Source organism: Erinaceus europaeus, chromosome 3 (genome assembly GCF_950295315.1).
Source record: "Erinaceus europaeus chromosome 3, mEriEur2.1, whole genome shotgun sequence".
In the NCBI taxonomy this organism is placed as follows: Eukaryota; Metazoa; Chordata; class Mammalia; order Eulipotyphla; family Erinaceidae; genus Erinaceus; species Erinaceus europaeus.
In genome coordinates, this window is record NC_080164.1 from 144367709 (window position 1) to 144381899 (window position 14191).

The following is a 14191-nucleotide window of genomic DNA, read 5'->3' on the forward strand; positions in this document are numbered from 1 at the left end:
CTGCAGTCATTCACATTTTTCCAGGCAGCTAGGGGAGGGCCAGAAAGCAGGGGTCTGCCTGCCAACAGGGCTTGGGCTGAAGATGAATCAGGTTCCCTGACATCTGGAGCCAGGTCCATCCTGGGAAGCGATGTAAACTATTTTTAACAATTTGGGAGGGGAGAGGAAGCGTTGGTTCCGACAACTCCCTTTGGCAAAGCTTTAAAAGGGGCTTGGAAGTTTACCCACTTGGCAATGAGAACTGATTGGAACTTGGAACCAGGGCAATGGAAAATATTATTATGTACTGAGCTTTTGCAAAACAGGCACATTCTTTTTTCTTTCTTTCTTTCCTTCTTTCTTTCTTTTCTTTTTTCTTTTTTTTCACGGTCCTCTCATTGGAGGACCGTGAAAACATTCAGGGAACATCAGTGGTTTATTTTTAATGAGGTCCATGGTAGCTCAACACTTCTTTTACATAGACCAATAGGGGCTCAAAATACAAGCTCCCCGGACAAGTTAACATTAGCCCACCTAGCACCTCCCTCCCACCCTCCCTGCAGCCTGTAGGGCCCCAGAAGGGCCAAGCCCCCAGAAGATACACGGTGGGCATCCCTGGAGTTTAAACATTCAGCCCTGCCACATACTCATCTGCTTTAAGAGCAGGTGGCTCCACCTCCAAACAACATTCTGTAGAAACCCCCAGCACTCTCATCAGAAAATAGAACCTCAAGTTGTATATTTTCCCATCTCTGGCAGGAACTGCCTATTAGTAGAACTAAAAGCAAGCGCTTTAAACACACTAATATCTGAGGCTTATATAATTAAATTTAAAAATACTAGAAACCACTTATATGGCCCAGTTGTTTTGTTTTGTTTTGGGGGGTGCATTTGTTTTTTAGATTAAGACAGAGAGGCAGAGAGAGAGAGAAAGTAGAAAAACCACAGCCCCGAAGCTTCCCTCAGTGTGGTAAGGGCTGGGCTGGAACCTGAGATATGGCCAAGTTTTCATCTTTGGAAGTAGGGGCATTAAGAAAAAATATGTCAGCATATCTCCATTATGTATTTTTTAAAAAAAGGACATAACACTTTTTTTCAAATGAAGATTATGTCAGAATAAAGAAATATTTCAATAATTATATTTGAAGTCTGTAGTTTTCATTACATTAAGTTGCCTCCCCTAACCTCCTCGCACTTTCTTTTCAATACAAGGGCCCAGAGCCTGTGAAAGCATGTCACAAATCCAACTGTATTTAGGCAGTTAGGCGAGACATGGCCTGGCAGACCCACCCACCCCACCACTATCGCCTACCTTCTTCTGAGCATTTTTTTACCCCCCCCCCCCGTCTTCTGAGCATTTTTATGTCATATTAAATCAGTGTGGAAGTGAAACACCCAGAAAGCAAGCACATGCACTTTTACCTAACATAGACTTCTTCTTGTAGGAGGCTGGACGATCATACAGTGACCTCTGGATGTCAGAATACTTTGAAACCTCTTTCCTCTCCTGCATGGGCACATACTGCGTGGTGTCAGCCTGCTTCATGTCCATGTAGTCACCATTGTTTTCAAAAGACAAGATAACATAACTGCAAAACAGAAAAAAGAAGCCTTGCCCAGGTGGCCCCTCTGCAGTAATCAGTCAATACTGCACAGACGATGACCAGTGGCCTACAGTGCACCAGGTGGTGTGGGCAGGGAGGGGACAGCAGTCAGTGAAAGCAAAGCCACCCCACACCTGTGATAGAGATGGAAGCATTAACAATCACGCAGCTAGACAGCTGAGGAAATAGCTCAGCTGACAAAGTACAGGACTTTCATGTATAAGGCTACCAGATCAATCCTTGGTGCTGCATGTACCAGAGAAGTGCTCTTCCTCATATGAAACGGTTTATTGGATATAACGAATGAGTGGTTTTTATTATTGCTATTTATTTATTGGGGATTAATGGTTTACAGTCAACAGTCAAATACAGTAGTTTGTACATGTGTAACATTTCCACATAACAATACAACCCCCACTAGCTCCTCCTCTGCCATCATGTTCCAAGACCTAAATCCCACCCCACCCCATCCACCCACCCTCCCACCCCACAGTCTTTTACTTTGGTGCAATACCCTAACTCCAGTCCAAGTTCTGCTTAGTGTTTTCCCTTCGGACCTTGTTTTTCAACTTCTGTCTGTGAGTGAAATCATCCCATATTCATCCTTTTGCTTCTGACTTATCTCATTTAACATGATATTTTCAAGCTCCATCCAAGATGGGGTAAAGAAGGTGAGTTCACCATTTTTAATAGCTCAGTGGTATTCCATTATACATATATACTACAACAAGTGAGATGATCTGTGTGTTTGCATGATTTAAAAAAAAACAACACTTATTTTCATTGCTTTTAAAGCAACACTTGACTCCTTTACTTGCTCTCTGTGAAAATATGAAAACAAATTGTTTGCCGTAAAGCATTCTTGGACAAGGAACCTTGATGTGTATTCTATAAGCCCTAGGTGAACCACATATACGTAACAGAATGGCTTCCAGAAGGGTCCCAACTCTGCCCATCATTGAAATCTCTCAGCAAGGCCTCCCCACCTGTAGACACCATGTGACTATATAGGATGGTGGGCAGGATAGTCATGTCACCTGCTGGGACTAAGTCTGCAGGTGCAGGTGCTGTAAGGAGAGAAGCCTCTCTACTGGTGAGGCTCTCACAAGACACTGACTTAGAGCACTGCCTCTCTGAACCCACCTCCTTGTGCTTTCATCAGCAGGATTTAATCCAAAGATGTCCAGCTCTTTCTTGGGCTTCTCTGGATGTCGGCTCAGGAAGTTGTCTCTGTTCTTATGCAGATAGTTAACCAAATCACCATAGAAGCAGTACTCAGTGATGATGTAAATGGGGCCTGTGGAGTGGAAACCAGTTAGAAGATGGGAATGGCAAGAGCAGAAAAATTATGGATTGCAGTGTCTAAACTGACTCAATTCAAACAAGCCAACCCCACTCAAGGGATTTGCTAGATGTTTGGAAGTAGAGAATCAGAATTTCAAAGGCTCACACAGCCTTCACTCTACAGGCGCTCTGTGAGAACATTCATCAGGGCAGTACACCTACCTGACTTGGTGCAGGCTCCCAGCAAGTTCACAATGTTTAAATGTGGCCCCAGGTGAGTCATTATCTTCAGTTCCGACATGAGAGCTTGCTTTTCACTGGATCTGGCTGTGGCTGTTGAAGACATAAACCCCATGTCAGTTTAGGTGAGCTACCTCCTTCCCAGAAAAGGCAGTAATATGGTTAGTCTAGTGACTTACCAAGAGTCGAAAAAAGGAGTGTTTCAGCCTAGGATCTACTAACTAATCCCTAGCCTTTTTTCAAAAATCTACTTATTGATTTTTTTTTTTTTGAAAGAGAGAGACATTGACCAACCAGAGGATAGCTCTCCAATTTGCTGTGCTGGGGACTGAATTCAAGCATGCAGGTCCTGTGCTCTGCCCACTTCAAAATCTCCTCTGCCACAAAAATAATCACTAACCTTTAAGGTAAAAAGGAGGCATGAGAGATCGCACAATGGTTATACAAAAGACTTTCACACTTGAGGCTCTAAAGTCTCAAATTCAGTCCCCCATTTCAGCATAAACCAGAGCTGAGCCATACTCTGGTTTAAAAAAAAAAAGAAGTCATGGGGGCCAGGCGGTGGCGCACCTGGTTAAGCGCACACACTACAGTGTGCAAGGACCCGGGTTCAAGCCCCTGGTCCCCACCTGCAGGTGGGGAGGCTTCACGAGTGGTGAAGCAGGGTTGCAGGTGTCTCTGTGTCTCTCTATCTCCAATTCCCCTCTCAATTTCTGGCTGTCTGCAGCCAATAATAAACCAGTAAAATATGTATTTTAAAAAAGAAGTCATTAAAAATAACTCTTGACTCTCAACATGCAGGCAACAAAAAGCAACCTACATAAATCTAATTAACAACAGGGGGAGCTCAGCTGATGGAGTGTAGGGCTTAGATGCCTGAGGTCCCTGGTTGTTTCTCTGGCACTATAAGTACTGGAGAGGTGCTCTGGCTTCTTTCTTTCTCTCTCTCTCTCTCTCTCTCTCTCTCTCTCTCATGTGAAACTCACTCAATTTCTATATAGACAGGAAATAAATAAACCCTTTTGAAAAATCTAATTAACAAGGGTCTAAATTTATACATAAAATCTAGAACTCAAAGATGCAAGATTCAACCCTAAATTTGACATTTGTGATTTATCATTTGATTGTTAACTATTCCCTTCCACTGTCTCCCATACACAGACCCCAGGCAGGGGACACTCACGTTTTAGCATCTTCACTGCTACTTTCATGACAGGCTGGGAGCGGCTTAGTCCATAGGCAGTTCCTTCAACCACTTTCCCAAATGCACCAGATCCCAGGATACGACCTGTGGGCAACCAGAACTATTAAGCACACAGATGTCTGGCGAGCTCTCAGCTTTCTTTACCAACACTCCTGGGCACACCGCTGGGTGGTGTTTTTCCTGCAGGGAATAAGCATAAAGTTTCCTCCACGACATCATGTCAAGACCAGACTTGAGCCCACAGGGAAGGAAATTAGTATAATTGCTTTGTGTCAAATAACATTTGCAGGGGGAAGGAAAGCACAGCCGGGAGAAGGGAGGGTGCAGACCTCCCCAGTGTGAGCAAGCAGTCTGCCAACTGTTGTGCTGAGCCAGACCAGGGCTCCATTGCTCTTGCTTTCTGCAATTCTTACCCAGATCCTAGGTTCTCCTGCCCAGACACTGGGTTCTCCAGCCCAATGCTTCCCACTTACAAACAGGGCCATCTTTTGCATCAATGCATTCCTATCCATAAGTGCTTCAATACTCAAGGTATCACTAACTCCTGAGTCGAGTGGGGGTGACAGCATAGTGGTTATTATGCAAAAGGACTCCCATTCCTGAGGCTCCAAAGTCCCAGGATCAATCCCCCTGACCACCCACCATAAGCCAGAGAACAGCACTCAGGCCTCTCTCTGCATCTTTCTCTCTGTATCTCTTTCACTAAAATCATTAAGATTTCAGTGCTGTCTGTCAGGACTACAAGAGCAGGAAACAAACACTAGGAGTTCAGCACGTTGCTGCTCCAGTCTGAACAAGATCAGGAGCTAAAAACAGGGCTGTTTCATAAAATGGTTGCTCTCATCTTGTAAATTTAACACCAACAGACTTAGCTTAAAAAAACACAGGGCCAGGGGGTGGGTGGTGGGACACTCAGTAAATCATATAAATTATCATGTGTGTTCAAGTCCCTGGTCCCCACATGCAGGAGGGAAGCTTCATAAGCCATGGACCAGTGCTGCAAGAGTCTCTCCTTCATGCTCTCTCTCCCCCTCGCTGTTGCTCTCTGTCTCACTCTCTATAAAAAACAAATTAAAATGTCTGCTGAAAGTGGTAGAGTCATTGCACAGGCACCAAGCAAGCACCAGCAATAATCCTGGTAACAAATAAAATAAAAATAGAAAGGACACACAGTCAGCATTTTCTCTGACTACGACCATATTACCCTGAATACATCCAGTTTGTCTGCATGTGTTGTTGGAAGTTGTACCAGAAAAGGTATTACTTCCCCAGCAATCTGAGAATAGACAGAAGCAGAGAGCTGCAGGCATGCCTCTGGGCATATTAGGGATATTACTCTTTACTCCATATTTTATTATTTTTAGCATCCCTAAATTCATTACCTCTTTTTGTAAAGCAAGGGTTGAGGAGTGGGATATAATAAAGCTTATTGTAAGGTGGAAGTATTGGAAATAGGAAGCACTAGGATGTTTTTCTTGAATTTCAGTTTAAATAGCCCTCTTTTAAAAAAATAAAAGCTAAACTTGCAGTACTTTGGAATGAGACAATAGAAAATTTAAAATTGCCTTTGGCATCCTCCAAAGTACATGTTGTTCAAATATTCATGGTAATGGAACCACTAGCTCTAACTTTCATTTGTCTTTGTCCTGTTTCCATTCATTCATAATATGATTTTTTTTAATTCTCTTGGGCTGAAGCTTCATGCTTGGTTTCAACCCAAAATTGAAATATCTGAGAAGTTTATGATATATTAATATTGAGAAGTTTGTGCTTATTATTATATATTTGGCTTTAAAATGCATTTGTGTTTTATATTCTAAATACATTGACCCTAAAGAAGTAGTTAATACAGGAATATATTGGGAGTTGGGCGGTAGCACAGCGGGTTAAGCACAGGTGGTTGAAAGTACAAGGACCAGGGTAAGGATCCTGGTTCGAGCCCACGCCTCCTTACCTGCAGGGGAGTTGCTTCACAAGCAGTGAAGCAGGTCTGCAGGTGTCTATCTTTCTCTCCCCCTCTATGTCTTCCCCTCCTCTCTCCATTTCTCTCTGTCCTATCCAACAATGATGACATCAGCAACAACAATAAGACAAGGGTAACAAAAGGGAATAAATAAATAAATATTTTTTAAAATACAGGAACATATTTTGTGGTTGCCCTTATTCATTTCTCATCATTTCCTCTTTAGTCATAAGAATTCATCTCATTTTCAATATGTGTCATTTCCAAAGTAAAGCCGTTTTGATGAAAATCTTTGGCAGGCTTCCTCATATTCTCCTTTCCCTTTGTAAAATTGTCTTTAACCATAATTTGTTATGAAAAGGGACTTTAAAAACCACTGGCATGCAGACAAGGAGGTTATACGGTGGACAGAGTACTAGGCATGCAAGAATGAGGTCCTGAGTTTGATCCCTGGCACTGCATATGCCAGCGTGATGTTCTGGTTCTCTCTCTCACTCTCTTATCAATAAATCAATCTTTCTCTCAAAGATCATTGGAATAATCCAATTAACTCATTCTTCTAGGCATAAAAGTATGTAATTTTGATGACCTAGTTCTTAGTCTTCCTCAAGAGGCCTGTACAGAGTAAAGATGTATACAAATCAACAAATAGTCTGGGGAGGTCACCCTTGTAGGAGCTTACCAAGCACTAGTCCATCTCTTGGAAATTCCCATCTTGAGTCATAAGGCAGCTGCATGGGGTCCACATAGATATATTCATGTCCATCAGGGCTGATTGATTCAATGACCCTCCAACGAATTTCATACCTCGGTTTCTATAAGTGATCAGAACAGGAAAATTGTGAAGTACAAAGGCTACAGGCACCCAAGAGAAATAGCAATATGATAGGGTCCACAAAGACCCAATGGAATTCATTTCACACCTAACTTCTGAGCTTCTTCTCTGTGCCAAGCATGGGACTAGGCTACTATGCTTGCTTTTGTTGGCTTTGAAGAGTCTTAGTGCCTAGAGAAAATATCTACCTGTTTCCAAATGACAACCAGGACAATAAGTGAGATGATCACAATCACCAATAGCACCAGGACTGCAGCTGCCACCGTGAGTTCAGAACGAAGAGCTAGAAGATGAGAGAGAAAAAGACATGGTAGAAAATTTTCAGGGACAGGGAGGAGGGTAAGGAGGTGGTGCAGTTGTAGCTGGGCCAGAAATCTCTCATTGTTGGGGATGGGGGAGTATAAGGGCTGCTTGCTTCATGTTTGGGATGGACCATACTGCATGTCAAATATCTATATATATGAAATTATTCCAACTTAGAAAAGAGAGAATGACATGATTCAATCAGGGAAATGCAATACTTTCTCCAAGGGTGTTCCAACATTAGTCTTCAGGACAGGAGGAAAACAAATAAAGACTAACTAATAAAGGAGAATGGGGAAGATAGCACAATGATTATGCAAAAAGATTTTCATGCTTGAGGCTCCAAAGTCACAGGTTCAATCCCCCACAGCACCATATGCCAAAGCTGAGCAGTATTCTGATGAGAGAGAGAGAGACGAAGACTAATAAAGGAGCTACTATAAGTGAAGACTCTTAAGTTCATATTCTTTTATACTTTATAGCTTTTTTTCCCATTTTTCATTTGTGGTTAATAGTGGGTTATAAGATTGTGAGACTACAGGGCATAGCTTAACACCACACCTACCACAGAACTGTGTCCCCACCCTCCCACCTCCCAAAGATAACCACCGTAGTTTTCACAAAGACTTAGAAACACTTTTTTTTTTTTTTAAAGAATTCAACAATGATCTCAACTGTTGGAAGGATCAACAAAACAGAAGTTCCTCCCTCTCTACACCCAAACTAAAAAGACTAGGTAGCAAAACTATTAAAAGCCAAAATGGCAACTGTATGGTGCAGTTTGAGATCTGTTCCCACAAAGATGGTCAGAGAAGCCCCAGGAGAGTCAGAGATAAATTTCTGCCTGAATGTCCCATGAGATAGAGCACATGTTCACATGTATCCATAAATTAGGGCAAAATATATACCTGAAAGCAAAAGTACATAATAGTCTGCAGTGAGTCAGTATAAAGTTCATAATGAAATACTGTCTACTTAGACTTAGATACCCTCCTCACCTTCTTCCTATTACACTTCCCTCACTCCAAAGGTAACCTTATCAAAGCAAGGACTGCAAAAGCTGAATAAGGGCAAAAGACTGACATACTTTAATGACGACTCTTTAGTCAGTATCAGGCCACCCCATCAGCTGGGGCCCTATTTGGGGAGTCCTGAGATTCTCAAACAGACATGATGGGCCTAGACCTCGAATAAATCCCTCTCTCCATTGTTACAGTCATCTCTATCAAGAACAACAAAATAGACTCCTTTGTGGGCCCCCATAGGACCTTGCCCTCAGCTTGGATCAACAACAGTAGAGAATATTCCATCCTCTGAAGGGAGGTTGGACAACATACTCTATGCTACACCTGAGGAAGATGGGTCTTAATAATGTGGCAGCTTGGAACATTCCTACTCATGACCACAGAATGTGAGCTCAGATCTACAGGTATACAGAGGTCACATAGGCTTCTAAACTGAATATGGGCCCCAGATCACATCAAATCAATGGTGTTTACAGTCGACAATATTTATACACCTTTCCCATATTTGGGAGCTACTCTCTTCCCTGATGCAGCTTTCTGATCCTTTTTCCATCCATGACATCATCTCCCTAAACAATAACTTGGATCCACCTGCATATCAGATTTCAGGTTCAAGGGGAAAAAAAAAGTATAGGTACAGGCCCTTTGGAACTTAACTAAAATATGCCTACTAGCTATCTACAAAATGGAGTACCCCCCAACTCTTCATCTGCACTATTCCAGCCTTTAGGTTCATGATTAGTCAACAATTTGTTTGGCTTTATATGTTAACTCTCTTTTCAGCCACCAGGTTCCAGATGCTACCATGATGCCAACCAGACTTCCCTGGACAGACAACCCCACCAATGTGTCCTGGAGCTCTGATTCCCCAGAACCCCGCCCCACTAGGGAAAGAGAAAGGCAGGCTGGGAGTATGGATTGACCTGTCAACACCCATGTTCAGCGGGGAAGCAATTACAGAAGCCAGACCTTCCACCTTCTGCATCCCACAATGACCTTGGGTCCATACTCCCAGAGGGTTAAAGAATAGGAAAGCTATCAAGGGAGGGGATGGGATACGGAATTCTGGCGGCAGAGTTGTACCCCTCTTATTCTATGGTTTAGTCAGTGTTTCCTTTTTATGAATAAAATTTTTTTTTAAATTCTGCCTGGAAACTTCTATGGCTATGTGAACCCTTCTAAAAGTCAAGGGAGAAAGGGCAAGGTGAAAACTGACAAGTCACTCACTGGGAGCCACCAGCTTCAGCTCTCGGTAGTGAATTCCAAGATCATTCTTAGCCAAACATCTCACTGCCATAGTCTCCTCCACTTTGTGGAATGTCACCCGACCCTCCACGGTACTTCTGCCTAGGGGGTGGGTCTCCATGACAATGTTTGAGATGTTGTTGGCCAAAACGGTCCATGAAGTGTCATTGTTACATCTGGAGAGAAGACAGACATAAATATGGAGCCAATTACTGGGAATAATGGAGGAGGTAGAAGCAGTAAGAATTATCTAACATACAAGAATATCTGACCAGGTCTTCATTAAACAGATGTTCGCTACAGGTTGATTTCCTTGTTTTATGTGCAGATTAGCACTAAAACAGACACCCAACAGAGAACCACCCACAGAACTGGAAGTTAGCTTTGTAGGAGGGAACAGTAGAGCTAAGCATGTACAAAAGAAATTATCAAACACAAGCCTATGATCAATTTCAAGAATGTTTATCCCACACTTCAGACAAGTCTGGAATCCTCCCAAAAATACTGAATTCATTGTGCAGGCACTAAGCTGCAGCAATAACAATGGTGGTAAAAATTAAATTAAAATTTTAAAAAGAGAGGTAAAAATGTGGGCCCGGGTAATTCGAATTCTTATTCAGCACTTGGAATTTTTTAATTCTTTAAACTATCTTTATTTATTTGTTGGATAGAGACAGTCAGAAACCTAGAGGGAGGAGGAGATAGTGAGGAAGAGAAACAGAGAAACACCTGCAGCACTGCTTCACCACTTGCAAAGCTTTCCCCCTGTAGGTAGGGACCGGCAGCTTAAACCCGAGTTCTTGTGCATTGTAGCGAGAGCATTCAACCAAGTATGCAATCACCCAGCCCCCTTGTTTTTCATACTAGGGACCCTTTGAGGATCTGAAAAAAAGCTATTAATATTCTCCTTAAGATTATTCACAAATATATATGTGTGCATACACACACATTTCACATTTAGATAGCTATCTTGAAGGCTACAAAATGTAGGCTAATTAAGAATCACAAATACAAGAGTCAGCATAGAGAACTAAAATGCACTTGAGGTCCTTTGTGTCAAAGGAGAAACATTCTGCACACAGATAAAAAAAGGGAACATGTGTTCGCCATACTTCTTAATGTCCTTGCAAATCTTCCACTCGATCTTGGGAAGAGGTGTCCCTTCAGCTGTGCACCTGACCGTCTGTTCTCCGGTGGAGCCATGGTGGTCGTCAACCAAGTCCAGAACTGAAGAAGGAACTGCAGGGGGCAGGTGGAAACCAGAAGTGAATGGCTCATGTTGCCAAACCCCTGGGAAACTACAAAGTGCTTGTAAATGAGTTCAGATCTTGTCCACATTAGCACCTGAGTCTGAAACTGGTGGTAAGCGTAATTAACACTCCCATTTGGACAGACCCACTCAGTTAAGAGAATTTTCACAGCTTCAGTGTTTATTGAAATTTGTGCCTTATGGTGAGATAAATCTGGAGTGTGGACCTAGGAAAGATCCTGTGGTTACTTGATATGGAAGGTAAAGACATTCTTAAGATTAATAATAGTTTGGTAGGACAGAGGTGACAGCATAATGGTTAAGCAAAAAAAAGTTCATGCCAGAGGCTCCAAAGTCCCAAATTCAACCCCCCAGCACCACCCAAAGCCAAAGCTTGAAATAAAATAATATAGATTATATGATGGCTTCAGGTTGAACTAGGGATTTCAAGTGAAGTATAATCTAAAGGAATATTTGAAGGGGGCAGCGCAGTGGGTTAAGCGCACATGGCATAAAGCTCAAGAACCGACGTAAGGATCCCGATTCGAAGCCCTGGCTCCACACCTGCAGGGGGGTCGCTTCACAAGCAGTGAAGCAGGTCTGTAGGTGTCTATCTTTCTCTGCCCCTCTCTGTCTTCCCCCTCTCTCGACTTCTTTCTGACCTATCCAACAACAATGACATCAATAACAACAACAATAATAACCACAACTATGATAAAACAACTAGTGCAACAAACAGGAAAAAATGGCCACCAGGAGCAGTGGATTTGTAGTGCAGGCCCGAGCCCCAGCAATAACCCTGGAGGCAAAAAAAGAAAGAAAGAAAGAAAGAAATACTTGAACTGAATGACAATGGGCTGGGTCTACTACAGTACTGCACCAAAGCAAAGGATTCTGGGGAAGGAGGGAAAGTAAGAGGGTGGGGGGGGCCATAGAGCCTTCGTGTATGATGATGGGAAAGGACCCCAGTTGGGGGTGAGAGTGTTTTGCAGACACATTCACTGGGAGATGAGAAATCGTGCCCATATAAGCCATTAACACTTCAATAAAGTTATTTGGGAAAAAAATAAAATAAAACAGCAGTACAAAAGTGCATTTGTGGAATGTTATTAGGTTTTAAGATTTCATTTTAGGAGGCTGGGCGGTGGTGCACCTGACTGTACACATTACAATGCACAAGGACATGGGGTTCAAGCCCCCAGCCCCTACCTAGAGAGCGGAAGCTTCACGAGTGGTGAAGCAAGTCTACAGTTGTCTCTCTTTCTCTCTCTCTCTCTCTCCCTCTCTACCTTTTCCCCTCTAAATTTCTCTCTGTCCTATAAAATACATTTTTAATTAAGATTTTTGTTTTAATCTATAGTCAAATAAGTCAGAGATAGGTTCATATTTGTGTCACAGATTTACCATTAGTGTAAAATGAGCTCACCTAGAACAGTGCCTGGCACATGGTAGATATTCAGTGAATATGTGCACCACTGACTATAAATAGAATGGGTACTCCATTCTGGGAAGAGCCACTGTGCAATGTCTATAAGGGGGAAAGGTCCAAACTCTCTGGAACACTCCACCATTTCCTTCCTCAAAGAGCAGAGGTATCTGAGTGGGGAGCAGTTATTAACAAGGCTAAGGGGGCCTTGGGGTTCCTAGCAAGAGTTCCAGAAGAGCCAAGAACTTTCTAGCATTACATGAATTCCTAAATGCAGCAAAGGTGTCCTTCATAATCTCATTGTCTGGTTTTCCCCATAAAAGTACTGATTTTCCTTCCCAAAACTGGGAGTAAAATTCCAGGCTTTCCTTGTGAGTCACTCATTTATTAATCCAGCATTATCTACACACCTTGAGTCAAGAGTTCAAAAGTGTAGCTCTTCACATCATCTTCATTTTGAACAACTATAGTATAGTGGCCACTGTCTTCTTCTTTAGCCCGGATCAGCTTTAATTTGCTTTGATACCTTTAAAAAAAAAAAAAAAAAAAAAAAAAAAAAGAGGGAAGGAGGTGCTTCAGCAAGTAGTAGTCAAGTTTCAAGCACTTAAACAATTACCATCCTCTAAGCTTTATTTTTATATTCATGTATTAACATTGTCTTTTCTTATTTATATGGTCTCATTTCTAGGATTCTAGATATTCTTTCTACATGTGGAAGTTCTGAGTTGTAGACTTTAATTTTTGAGATGAGTAATGGTTTGTATGGTTTCCCAGAGTAATCAGCCCTTAGTAAGGTCTGTCTTCTAAATGGAAATGAACACATTTCACCACCTTTCTTTTTTTTAAGCCCTTGACTTTTGCCTTTCAAAGCATATCTGTCTCCCTTAAGTAGCCACTATTTAGGTATTTCAGCCAAACAATGACAAAATATTGAAAGAAAAAATGGGCACAGCACAATCTATTTATTAGGAAGATATTGCTAAGATCTAACTTGTTCATAGTACTGAAAGAATTCTGGAAGGCTCTATAAGAACTTAATCAAATTAATGCAAGTATTTCTGATGAATGAAGAAAAGACTGGGCAGATGGAGACAGGAGTGAGGTGAGGTTTCTTATGATGCTAGGTCTTTATGTTTGAATGTTTTTAAAGTGCAGGTTTCCATAAGTTGTTCAAAAATACCAGCCAGAAAAAAAAATGTTTTCATACTTCATTAAATGGAAATTTTCCTTCTCAAAGATCCCTGACATGCTGTAAATAACATTTGACCTGGAGTCATTCCATATTTCCTAGGTATCTCCTATATGTAGGAGATATACATGTTATTAAAAATTGGAAAGACTTTTTCTCCTGTCAAAAAAAAAATCTGTATGGTCACACTCGTGTGTGTGTGTGTGTGTGTGTGTGTGTGTGTGTGTGTGTGTGTGTGTGTGTGTTGCATCTGAAAGCATTGATTAAACATCACATTGTGGATAGAAGAGCAACTAGACAGGAAGAACATTGGTCATGGAGCAAGAAAGCCTTGAGCATTACTGAAATTCTCTGTGCCTGAGTGACCTTATGCAGAACATGAGGTAACTGTATAACAGAGTCATTTTCAAAAGTCAACCATGAAATTGTATGAGTGAAAGCATTTGGCAGGCTCAAAAGAACCCTGCAATTAAAGTGTCTTCTTACCCAAGATTCTAGCCACTGGGACCCATGATAGGAGCATATTGAACTGCTACTCCCCCTGCTGCCCACGACTGGGTATATACTCCAGGACTATGTCTCTTTAGAAAGCCTCCTTGGGCACTTCAGACTACTGACTAGCACATGATCTTCCCTTTAAGCATG

General features: G+C 42.0%; 1 protein-coding gene across 3 annotated transcripts in view; it reads right to left on the bottom strand.

Annotated features, from left to right (window-relative positions):
- PDGFRA (platelet derived growth factor receptor alpha) overlaps positions 1-14191 on the bottom strand; it is a 48443-nt gene that overhangs the window by 12083 nt on the left and 22169 nt on the right. For all 3 annotated transcript variants that reach the window (XM_007539721.3, XM_060188048.1, XM_060188049.1), the window contains exons 8-16: positions 12768-12883; positions 10795-10921; positions 9665-9858; positions 7298-7392; positions 6957-7089; positions 4291-4395; positions 3090-3200; positions 2727-2880; positions 1402-1568 (exon numbers count right to left, since the gene is read on the bottom strand). In XM_007539721.3, the coding sequence (XP_007539783.2) occupies positions 1402-1568; positions 2727-2880; positions 3090-3200; positions 4291-4395; positions 6957-7089; positions 7298-7392; positions 9665-9858; positions 10795-10921; positions 12768-12883 (1202 nt within the window). The remainder of the gene's footprint in view (positions 1-1401; positions 1569-2726; positions 2881-3089; positions 3201-4290; positions 4396-6956; positions 7090-7297; positions 7393-9664; positions 9859-10794; positions 10922-12767; positions 12884-14191) is intronic.